The sequence below is a fragment of the Crinia signifera genome, chromosome 6, assembly GCF_055691185.1.
Source record: "Crinia signifera chromosome 6, ASM5569118v1, whole genome shotgun sequence".
Taxonomy (NCBI): Eukaryota; Metazoa; Chordata; class Amphibia; order Anura; family Myobatrachidae; genus Crinia; species Crinia signifera.
The window spans coordinates 144,080,578-144,093,459 of record NC_139222.1 but is presented as its reverse complement, the minus strand read 5'-3'; the positions used below and the strand labels follow the sequence as shown (position 1 = coordinate 144,093,459).

At 40.7% G+C, this 12,882-nt stretch overlaps 1 protein-coding gene across 1 annotated transcript in view; it reads right to left on the bottom strand.

Annotated features, from left to right (window-relative positions):
- Window positions 1-2,801: 2,801 nt before the first annotated feature.
- CNTNAP1 (contactin associated protein 1) overlaps window positions 2,802-12,882 on the bottom strand; it is a 68,479-nt gene continuing 58,398 nt past the window's right edge. The window contains exon 24 of the mRNA XM_083147520.1: window positions 2,802-11,226. Within this exon, the coding sequence (XP_083003646.1) occupies window positions 11,030-11,226 (197 nt within the window). The 3' untranslated portion in view covers window positions 2,802-11,029. The remainder of the gene's footprint in view (window positions 11,227-12,882) is intronic.

The following is a 12,882-nucleotide window of genomic DNA, read 5'->3' as shown; positions in this document are numbered from 1 at the left end:
ACCGTCAGATAATACATGCTGCATGTATGATCCATCAGCCTTCCTTGCGGTCATAAGCAGATTGTACGTGCTATTAAAACACATACGATCGCTCATATGACGCACTTATGACGTGCATACGACCAGGTCGTATGCAGGTCATTGTGATGTATGGCCAGCTTGAGCACACCATGGGTAAAACATGTAATCAACCCATTAGAAAATCTGAATTATTTTATCTTATTTCTATGCTAGGTTTAAATGAAGGATGTCCTCTCTGTCTTCTCCATTATCAGTGACACCAAACTATGAGGACATAGCGTATGCTACAAATTATCAGGCATGGATTTTTATTTTGACAAATATACTTATTTTGAAACCAGTGCTGTTAAGGCAATGTGGCCGGGAAGTAATAAGTCTTCTCATCAATGGCAGTAAGCACCACTATAGTCAGGACAAGAAGATGAAACATGAAAGCCATGTGGGTCACTTCTTTTCTGTTGCCGTCACCGTGTCCTCTATCCTGGGTAGTTAATAGTGTTTTTTATGTAGGGTCAGTGTATAACATGTGAATTGGTTTTTGCTGGCAGGAGATTTTGAAGGTAGACTTTGAGCTCTGATCTAAAAACCCTGGAATGTGTATTGAATTACACACCGGTTAAAGAAGCGGAGTAGAACAACCTCCGACAGGTTTTATCCTTTGCTGAAAAATGCATCTAGTACACCTCATGTATTCAAGTGATATACCGGACACATGCTGTGGGTAAGAAATCATGGGAGCTTTTAAAGGCTGGGAAATTTCTACTCTGTCATATAAATAGTCCAGAGGAAAAGGATTATTTTAATTACATACCATCCGCTATAAACCCAGAACTGGACTTAGGTGCTGTGCTGCAGATGGACGAGTCCAAAGCAGGGTACCATTGTAGCCCCATGGAGATATTTTTCCTGTTTTTACAGAAAGGGTTTTATTCCCCATTAACCATCTCTACTGTATGTATCTTTCTATTTTATAATATCCCATTCTACTGCAATTAAGTAGAGAACTGTTTTGAGATGTAATGGTGATAAAACATTTTGGAATTGTACCGTTTGTTTTAGAAGCTTCCACATAATACAAATCAGGGAGAAACTTATTCCATAAAATGAAGGTGTTGCCCATAGCAACCAATCAGATTCTTCCTATCATTAACAGGATGCAATCGAGAAATTATATCTTGAATCTTCTTGATTGCTGGTTTTTCTGGGATGAAAATGCAAAAACACAAATTTCATAAAAACTAATAAATAATAATAAAATATTGGGACTTATAGTGAGAAATTAATTTTTGTTACCAATTTTTTACCACAGGTAATTTGGATAACCCACTATAGTTTTTAACACTAGAGAGAACTTAAAGATTAATCCAAGAAATCTTAGATCTTGGGTACCCAGAGATATGTACCATTCCATATGCAGTAAGAACAATCCTGTTTCCTAGAAAGTTGTCAAATAAATGAGGAAGATCAAGATGCCTTGTGGTCGCCAACCCATCGCTCGCAAGCTAATGGTAGTTCACCGCAGTGATCTGGGTAGCTCGACCTCTGATGACTGCTCCCCCGCCCGCCCTGCACTACTGCTCAGCTCCTCTACCTACCCACCCATACAGCTCATTACCCCTGCCAGCCTGTACCACTTGGAGGAGGCAGATTCTACAGGGCAATTTGACCTCTAGCACCTGATGGTGGACAGCATTACCCGGAAGTGCTAGGACTTGGGAACGCTGCCGATTAGTGCTGACCGTGACATCGCAAGAAGATGCAGCTTTCGGCAAAGCTGCATCTTATACCCTAGCAACGAGCAGGTAATTTAAAATTAATTAGAATCTTTACTGTGGGATTAGAAGCCCTACTGTAAGGCATAATATGTTGGGATATTGCGGTGTGTAGTATATTGTGTCAGGGGCATTGCGGTGTGGGGCATATTGTGTCAGGGGCATTGTGATGTGTGGCATATTGTGTCGGAAATTGTGATGTGTGGCATATTGTGTCAGGGACATTGGTGTGTGGCATATTGTGTCTGGGGCATTGCGGTGTGTGGCATATTGTGTCAGGTGTGGTGTGTGACATATTGTGTTTGAGGCATTGGGGTGTGTGGCATATTGTGTCTGGGGCATTACAGTGTGTGGCATATTGTGTCAAGAGCATTGCAGTGCAGCATATTGTGACAGGGGGCATTACGTTGTGCAGCATATTGTGTCAGGCATTGCGGTGTGTGTCATATTACGTCAGGGACATAGCAGTGTGTGGCATATTGTGTCAGGGGCATTACAGTGTGGTATAATGTGTAAGAAGTATTATGGTGTGTGGCATTTGTGTAAGGGGCATTGCAGTGTGGTATAATGTGTAAGAAGTATTACGGTGTGTGGCATTTGTGTAAGGGACATTTTACGGTTATTGGCCAGTTTTTTTTTTTTTTTTTCATTAGCTCTTCAGGAGGTTAAATCTGTCTCGGGTAACTCACGCCCGATTAAGGTTGGAGGCCACTGGCATATAGCATGCTAAAGTGGGGCAGAATTTTGTAGAACACATTGAACTACAGCAATGGCATTATCATGGCATAGAAACCAGTCTTGATTGAATATTTATGTAAAGAAGCAGGGTGCTGTTCCATACACAAATAAAAGGGTACATTTACAAAATCTTCTAAAAATGAAAATAATACTCTTTGGGCCAGATTCTCTAAGCTTCAAAAGTGATACAATAGAGAGGGATAAACAGCCAGCCAATCAGCTCCTACCTGACATTTTTCAAACACAGTCTGTGACATGGCAGGTAGGAGCTGATTGGCTGGCTGTTTATCACTCTACAGTTTATCACTTTTGAAGCTTAGAGAATCTGGCCCATTATCTATTGCATCCTAGAAAATGACAGACAGCATCTGATTAGTTGCTATAGGCAACATCACCTTTTCTATTTTTTAGAAGCTTTACTAAAATGGCCCTTAAGTGTAAGCTTAACCATACTGATGGCCAAATTTCCACAGATTTGTATGTAGTTAGTTTTTCTTCTCTCGATAAGGAGGAGGAGAAAGACAGTTATTTATTTACCATTATCTGTGTTTCCGTGATGCACTCTGGCAGTACTTAATCTCCCTACGCCATATTTTCACACTTTCACTTTGTTAAAAAAAATAAAAAGGTGAACGTTGTAATATTGCTCCCTGTATTTAAGGAGATAATGTTTGTGAACATGGTTTAAAGGAATTTACCCAAGTAGTCACGTGCAGAAGGTGTGTAGTGCAACACTGCTAAAAACTATGCACCAGTATACTTACCTCCCAGATCCCTACTCCTTATTATACATGTGCGGCAGGTGAGGGATGTATATAAATGTATACATTTCTATGGGCATGGCTGTCCCCAGTCACCACTCGAGTTAGCCAGTTATCCAGCACTCAGCCCTAATGACCACTGCTCTGCCTCCCATACATGTGACAACTGCAGCACACAGCCCCCTAGTAATGTAAAGTGTTGAAGTCACAGGCTAATTATAAATAACACCTCTAAATACAAAGTGATTCCATGTTTGTTTTTTGTTTTTTTTGCATATCTGTGTATAATGTGAAATATACAATACCAAAGCATTCCTATTTGTTTATTTATAAAGCTACATTGCTGTAATAGGAATTTACAAGTATTATACTGAAAGTATTGTCCTTGATCTGGCAGTGTCTTTTGAGATGGGTTTATGTCAGGTTTGGTCAGCAGCCATGGGGAAAGTCAGAGTGGTCCCGGGAATGCCACACTGTATTTATACCTCTTGTAATGCTTGGTCTAGTACATTATAATTTTTCCCTCCAAAATACTGCACTTGTACAAAGCTTCCCATTCTCTGGTGAGTACTGTTATATAGGTGAAACGCAGTCTGGGCCTTTCCTTGTAGTACACGCTTAACCACTTATGCTGCACAGTTCAGTTTCTATCACACACAATAAATACGCTTCTTGGATTCCTATAAGTTATGTTGATCTGTAAATATATTGCTTAAAAAAAAGAATATAGATGACTTCGGGCCTAATTCAGCTACAGCTGTATTTTTGCAAAGAATCGCAAAAATACAACTGCCGGTGGTAGCATGCGGGGGTACCGTCCAGCACAGGGCAAGTCTGCCCCACATGACCAAGTCCCTTCCCACGATTGCATCACTGTTATGCAAGTGCTTCACTATATATTGAACGTTCAAATGATACCAGTAGCCCCCTGGCTGCATATGACATCACACAGCAACCGCACCACCCCCAGGCGGTCAGGACAATGCACACCCCTGCAACCCCAAGTCAACGCTCCCTGTCGGCCATTACACTGGGCTCTTGCGCATGTGTAGACTGCAGAAAATTGCCTAATGGCAATTTTTAACAAATTTGCGTATCTTAATGAATCAAGAAAAATAAATAGCATTTAAAGGCAAATACATAAACCTATATTCCATAGTACCGTTTCATGCTTCTAAATGTTTCTATCATCTCTAATGGAATGCAGTAATCTTATTGGTTGTCCATGATGGACTGGTATTTTTCTCAGTTTGTTTTTCCTCTATCTTCAGTCATATTGTCAACCTTCATAAGGTACCGTATATACTCGAGTATAAGTCGACCGTAAACCCCATAGAGTCTGGAAGTCTAAGCACCAAATTTTACAACAAAAAAACGGGAAAACTTATTGACTCAAGCGGGACCCTCACTCGAGTATAAGCCGAGGGGGGCTTTTTCAGGATAAAAATGTTCTGAAAAGTAGGCTTATACTCGAGTATATATGGTAATCACATGAACAGAGTAAGCGAGGAATATGTATAAGTGACTACAACAGAGCTAAAAGCTCCTGAGCTTTAAAGTGTGATGGGCGCAGTTGTTCGCAGGATTAAGAAGTGAAGGGTAGAGAGAGTGTGATTTCCCCTGTTGGATACATAGCGTAGCCACCAGGGGGGGAGGGGGTGCCTATTCTGTCTTTATAATGGAAGCCTGAAGATAGCAGGTAATAACATGAATGTGTTTGCTACAACTGTATGTTTTCTCCAGGTTTGGTACCATATTTCACACAGTGATATATATTTTTGGGTGTAGACCAAGGTTCTTACATTGGATTGTACCCTAAGCAGCCTTTGATCTTATTCTAATGCTAATTCACACTGGTAAACATATAATAATCAATGATGTTCCTTGTTAAACTATATTCCAGTTATGACAGTAATAACCCTAAGAAAAAGAGAGCAGCACTACAAATATACATCATTAGTTTAAAAAATGCCCAAAATCTATGTTGCACTCTTTATGTGACCGCCATGTGACAGCATGTCCACTTAGTTTAACCTAATTTTGTAAATGTTTAATGCACCCTTTACTTTGGTTTCATTCATCTTGTTGACATGTTTGATACCGCCTTAACAGCAAAGTCGAAATTTTTAAGCTATTTTTAACCCTATTTCTAAAGCAAATATCAACATTTTGATAGTGCTGTCATTTCATATGTTGACATTTTCCAGGTATCAATTGTGATGGTCAAACTTTGACATTGTCGCTGTGAACATTGTGACATTATCCCCTTATTCCAGTGATTTTTTCTTTCTTGTTTGATCCTGTCACGATGTTCTGCAGTGTCTCTGTTCTAGCAGTGGTGTAACGCTCAAACTGATCATGTCTTTCTGCTCTGTTTCTGTGAGCAAGCAGCCAGGCCTGGTAAGCTGATCCAGCAGCTATGAGAGTGCTCTACTTAGTGCTGCTGCTCACTGCCATCTGAGCTGGATCATCACGTCAGAACCATATGTCTGTTCTCCTGGCCTTGTCTTCTGTGCCTGATTCCTATCAAATCTGTTTCTGTAATGTAGCTGCAAATTCTGTCCTGCTCATGCTCATTATATGCATGTTTGTGTCTTTTCCATCTGCACTAGTTATGCTGCATGGAAATCATCTGCCTTATTCTGCTATACATTCTATGTTCCTCAAGCTTCAGTTTCCCATTCTATTGTTGTACATCCAGAATTTGCCCTGCTGGATCTGCATATTGCCTCCTACAGTACATTGCCATTCAGTCATAATATCCGGGTTATATCCAGCTTCTTTAGTTATTACCTGTGTTCAAGCTACATTTGTTAGAAGACTCCTGGCTCAATATGTTTTGCTATACGTTTAAAGTCTGTAGCATTTCCTATAACCTGTATTCATCAGAATATTCCTGGTCATGACTTTGTTCTTCTCGAAGGAGTAAAAAAAAAATCTTGTCCAACTGCAAGACCTATTAACTGCGAAGCTCCTTTCGCTGCCAGAATTGCTGTGAAGACTTCCAGACTCTCTATGGGGTTTCTGCTGCTAAAGTATCCTTGGGAGATAACAGTTGTTTACAGGCCAGAGAGAGCATGAGATTCAAAGACCTTATCAATACTGTACAGGGATACAGTCACTAGGTCGACATGACTGAAGATCAACATGCGGTTAGATTGACAGGGCCATTAGGTCGGCAAAAGCATTAGGTCCACATGAGGAAGGTCGACAGTCAAAAGGTTGACATGGGGTTCTCACTTTTTTTTTTGAACCAACATGTGTCGACATGCGGTATTTCATGCCCTACCATCCACTAGGGCATGATGGGAGAATAAAATAGCATGCAATGGGATGCGGTGCACTTTTTTAGTGACTGTGTCGACATTCGGGTAAAAAAAAAGGTGGAAACCACCATGTTGATCTTTTGACTGTTGACCTCCCCATGTTGTCATAATGCGTGTGTCGACCTAATGACCCTGTTGACCTAACCGCATGTTGACCGATCATGTCGACCTTCATTGGTGTCAACCTAGCACTTGTTGATCAAGTTGCTGTCTCTCCAATGATCCATACCCACTGTGCTAGACGTCTTACCCTTTCGTGGAGTAAATGCAGATTCTGGGGTGTCCCTCAACCTAGAAGCAGAATGCCAATATCGTAGAGATAATGAACTCTGTTTGTACTGTGGTAGTCCTGGACACTTCATCGCAGCATGTCCCATTCATAAGCCCAAAAATGCTTGCCAGTCTCCTCGTATCAGGGTGTGGTCCAAAGTTCCAAATGTTGGGGTGCCAGCCCAAGTTTCAAATGGGTACAGTTTCCAGGCCGTTTATCCCGCAGACTTCGGTCTGAAGCACATTGAAATTGTTTCTGATTCTGTCACCCCAGAAAGGTGTTCTGTGCTGTCTCCGCTGCTTCACAAGTGGTCGCAAGTCCAGGAGGGATCATAATTGATGCAGCCCTAGGAGGGACTGATGTGGATACTAGCAGATACATATTTCCTAATGACGTTGTACAGTACAGAAAATGCCTGATTATTAAAACAAACACTACTGCAGATACTTTGCCACTACAGGCTTCAGTCACAGCACAGACAGCATGAGAATCTGGAAGTATTCCTACCATCTTTACCACTACTGGGGTGTTAAATCATTTCCGGGTTTTGAGGTATCCGAAATCTCCAGACATACCTTGTCATTGCGACCTTTGTCTGACAGTTTTTCTGCTGATACAGTTTGACTTTGTTAAAAAGTAAAATTGTCATTGGCGGAAAATAGTTTTCTGACCGTGATGATTTTCCGACTTTTGGAATAGACTACAAAAACTTTGTAAAAGTAATGAAAGTTGTGCACTGGAATTTACTACTTATACTGTACACAACTTCATTTGTTCACATTAGTAATAAACATTATACCCAGGACAAAGGTACTGCAAACTAATCTAAACACCAGTTCCTTTGATAACAACAAAGAGGTCCACTACACATACTTGTCTACTCTCCTGCAAGTACCAGGAGAGTCAAAAGTTTTGAGGCCAACTCCTGAATTCAGCCTGCTTTCTAGTGAAGCAGGCAGGATGACAAGATTTTACAGGATTTTGCAACATTTAGCCCTACCCTCTCCTTGTAGACCCATAAATCAGCTTTAGGGCAGGGCCTAGTGACTGACAGCCCGGAACAACCCCCGAGGTTGCAAACAATGTCTCCTCTCCTCGTGTCTCCTGGAGAGAAGACTTTAAAGGCAGGAAATTAGGACTACATCCCATTAGAGACCCCTAAATGCTTCTAGCTTGCCTTTGGGAAATGTAAGTAATATCCCTTTGTATGCAATTTATTTTTCTTGCAATCTATGATGTTTTTTTTTTATTATTTATTTAACCCATTGTGGCACCCATATAAAAGGCAGCACCCTTTCAGTCCTCTTCAATTTTTCTTTTTGCACCGTGGTCACTACAAGGTTAGAATTAGTGGTATTTCCAATGTCACAGTAAGAATTGCCAAGCAGAGGTGCTTCTACAAACAATATACTGTAAAATACACTATGCATTGTTCTTGAGAGACACATAGAACAAACTCCCCACCCCTCAACCTGAAGCACCCACTTAGCAGTCAGATGCGGTGGAGAGCCTGAGGCAAGAGGCTGGGACAGTATTGGATGGGAGCATTATGTGATTCCTCTTTCACCAGGAATCCCTGCTGCTTAGTGTCTTCCAGTCTAAATGAAATTGTGCCTTCTGGTGATAGCATAACAAGCTCTATTAAAAAGACATTGAACCTAAAATAAAAAATGACAATGACATTTTGCAGTTACATAACAAGAGACTGTAGAAGAATGCAATGCAGGACACCTTCCAACTAAGTACTAAACTCCCAACTTTTATGTTAGTTGTGTGTCGGATTAAAAGATAATTAATTACTCAGGGGAGAAAATGGACTAGGAAGGCAACTGGTAGAGAGCAGAGAATATTGTATTGGACGCAAGGTCTGCAACTGGCATCACATCCAACCTCTGATGCTCTTTATATAAATCTCCCATCACCCAGGATTTTTAGTATTCCACACCTAACATTCAGCTCTTTTTTAACGTAAGTTAATTATTCTTAGCAGATGAAAGACCGTAAGAAACGCATGCTGTGCGGGAAGGGGTGGCTGCTATGTTCCTGTGCCCCATGCTAAATCAAAGGCTGCTTGTAGCAATAACAATCTACTTTACTTACACCCAATGGTCTCTTATCAGCCATTATCAGTGCTAGTGTCCTTTAGATGGTTTATTTATAGGGAATCTGTAAAGACACTTATTGGAAAATGCATGATACACAACTTTACAAAAAATGCATTATTTAAAGTCTTGAGTGACATATTTTTTTTAGCCATTTGGAACAAGCCAAACAAACAAGAAGTGTGGCTTAGCAACCAACAATTTTAAGGTGTGTACACACAGTACGATTTTGGCTTACAATTTTGACTATACTGTATAGTCAAAATTGTATAGAATGGGGGAAGGTAGTGGGCTGCGCTCACTGTACTGGGTATACACCATTGTTTTGTGGCTGCGGGTTACTGATGAGAAGACCTTTTCTCATCTAAAAAGTATACAAATGGTAGATGGGGATTGTAACCTGCACTCAATTGCTACTGTTACTACAATGGTGGCAAAACCTATGTGGTTAGCCGGTTGTATAAATCTCTGTAGTGTACAAAGGAGATTGTACGAGCTATGAATGGTGTAAAAAAAACATTTATTTGTAATCAGCACCATATACATATGCGAAAACACGCACAAGATCAATGGGGTGCGGGAAGGAAGGGTGTAGGTTCAAATGTGGGAAATAGAGAGTATCTGAGGGCTGTTCAGCAGCGGGGGTGGGGGTAAAGTTCAGTGATCCTCAGTGATGTTGCAAAAGAGGACAAGGGAAAAAACACAGTCAAAGGAGTGAGTGCACAGGGTGGTCAGCCACCACCACCATTCATAGCTCGTACAATCTCCTTTGTACTCTACAGCGATTTATACACCCGGCTACCCACATAGGCACAATAGGTTTTACCACCATTGTGGTAACAGTAAAAATTGTATAGAAGGTTAGCCAAAATCTTACAGTGTTTCCCCTGCGCGCAATATCGATGCACAGCCCTGGGAGGTCGGTATCGCATGGATAAATAGACTGTACAGGCAAGGCAATTTTTGTCTCTGTTGCTTGTAATGTATTTGGACATAGGCCAAATAGCATAAAGTCAAAATCGCATGCTTCTGTTTTCTTGGAAGTTCAAGGGAAATCGCATAGTTAAAATCTGCCATAGCCAAAATTGCACGCTGTAGGGTCAGTATTGGATTTTGTTCTTAATCTTTTTTAAACCTTGAAGCCATGCACCACCATAAACAATTCCTGTGTTTGTTTTTTTTCTTTGGCCTCACACATCTCAGGTTATTGACACAAGACATGTTCTTCTAGACCAGTCTATGGTTCTGTGCATGTTTTCCAGATTTCCTGGCAGTAGGCTCAGGTGCATAAGTAAATGGCTCATTGTAGCCAAGTGTGCTACTAATAATTTTGTCTGTGATTGTATAGAAGCTAGGGAAATAATGCCCCATTGATGGTAGCTGGGACAGGGTTAATAATAACTATTATGTGGTGTAGTTTTATGACTTTTTTTTTCAGGTAGCCAGATGTGAGCAAATCTATGGTTGGTACAATATTTAATGTTCCCTTAAGCTACAGTAATTGGCCCAGAACAGCATATGGTTTGATTGTACCCAGGCCTTAACCAAAATATGTAATTAAAGTGATAAGATCAGGAGTACTTATGCTGTAGATTCAAAAACAAAGATTGTCTTATTTTTATCTATCAAGCCTCAACACCTGCTGCCCACAGTTGTAATGGAAACATCAACCTTCTCAATTGTCCTTCACACCTTGATAGTTATACATTGACATTATTCCCAGTACTGGAAATACTGATAAAGACCAGTAACACAAGTATTTCTTAATACCTTCTGTAGTTTCGAGAGTAGGTCAGACATGGTTTCAACCTCATATGAATGGTATACTCACTCCCCAAAGACCTTGCTGCTGATCAACTTGTCTGGATGAAAATACTTCTAGCTTTTTCAGTCCATTTTACTTGTTTCTTTGAGGTCCATCCTCCCACTTTCCCAAAAAATATTCTGGACCAATGAGTAGGAGTATCTGAAGGTGCTATTGGCAAAAGTTCCCGGGCGTACCATGAACAGATGGCTGCTGCTTCCTGGATGGGCTACCCTAGGACGATTCTGACTTTGCCCCTTCCTCCTCAATTTGAGGCAGGGGCTGCTCTTTCTTCATGGAAGACTTTGGAGCGCTCGGAGCATCTACAGCTTTTGGTTCATTGGTAAGGTAAGAGCCTTTATATCGGTGAAAGTAATGGTAAACCAGAAATAATGCAGCAATCGCAATGAGGAAGAGAAGGATCACTATGACTAGTTAAAAGAAGAAAAATAATTGTATTACCAGACATACATTAAATACTGTAATAATTATAATATATGATTACATAAAACATGGAGCACATACCTAACAAGATCAAAATAGCCCTCAAAAATGAAATACATATGTATGCAAAATAAACATACTACTTAGACTACAAACACTTACATATTGACTAGCAGAGACACAAATCATGGTTAAAAAGATTAGTGTCACTTGGAATTACTATTTTCTCTTACTTTTTGACATTTACTGTATAAACACAATGTATTTCAATGTATTTAATACAATAAGGTTGGCAACAAATGGAGTACATAACAAGTCTCCAAAATAATACGGTGGACAAGTTTCACAAGGTATGATCAGTGTGGTATTCTTTCATTTATGCTCTTCTGGTTATTCAATAAACTTATATGATTAAAAAAAGGGGTTGCCAAGGTATTTGTTCTACAACCTACAGAGGAACATAGTCAAGTGGTTGAGTCTTGGGCTCTTTAAATTTATCAGCAAAAGCTTCAGCTCCTCCCTTTTTGTATCTGATTGGCTGCATGGGACCGTTAGTATATTTTGGAGGACATGGAAGCTTTTGTCTTTGTTAACCTAGTACAGGAATTTATTTTTAATGTAGTTTTAGTTGATTCAGTTTTCAGCATTGGGACTAGCATCTATCACCCCAGGCTTGGGATGCCTAGAGCAGGGTGCAGAATTGCCAAGATCAGCATTGCATTCTGTTTGAAACCCAATTTCCGTAGGGTATTGTTACTGCAGTTGGTGACAGGGGATCCCCATGCCTAATGCAGTAATCAGACAATGCTTGGCATTAAGGTAGATTTCAGCTGTGGTTTAGCATTCTGCACAAAATATTTGGGTGCAGAGTTCCCAGTGTTGAAAGGGCAGTAGTCATTTCCATTTGAAGGGCTGCCCTGCCTCTTTGCTGAGCCCTGGAGGGAGTCCTGGCATTTATTTTAAATGTTTCCAAATTCACAAGACCATAAGCAGGAAAATTGCAGGACTGAGCGGCCAGCAACAGCACCTCCACTCTCTTTGCACTCCCATCTGATGGAAGCAGTGGTGAGGTGTATTGATGCATGCTCTTCCCTTGCTTTGACATCTCCAATTCCCAATGGCTTGTCCAATGGCTGCTGTCTTGATGTTTCCTTTCATTTTCTCTATATCTGGGAAAAGATGTACATCCAGCCAAGAAGAGGTATAGCTTGCCTGCTCCAAATGTCATCTCAAACTTAGTCTGTTTTTGATGTCTTTTGTGTAGTATGTGAGTAGGTGGATCAGTATCAGCAGTACCCACACTCACCTACAAGTGCACGGAAGCTGTAGGATGTTACGTAGCTCACCAAACAACCTACAAGTGTACATGATTCTTCTGTCCCTTACCATGGGAGCCACTGGATTTAACATTTATTTCTCCCTGGAGTATCCTGTTAAAGCTCTTCGCCGTCCTCCGCTGCATACAACTAACCAATTTGTCTCAGGTGTCCTCTTTCTTCGTACAGATTAGGATAACCTCCACCACTATGTTTAGACCACAGGAGCTGCCGCTTACAGGGGTTTTCACTCTGAGTTTTACATCAAGGTGAAAGGTGGTACTGTTGAATGGTCATAGGCTTCCTATAGGTTGCTGGGATTGGACA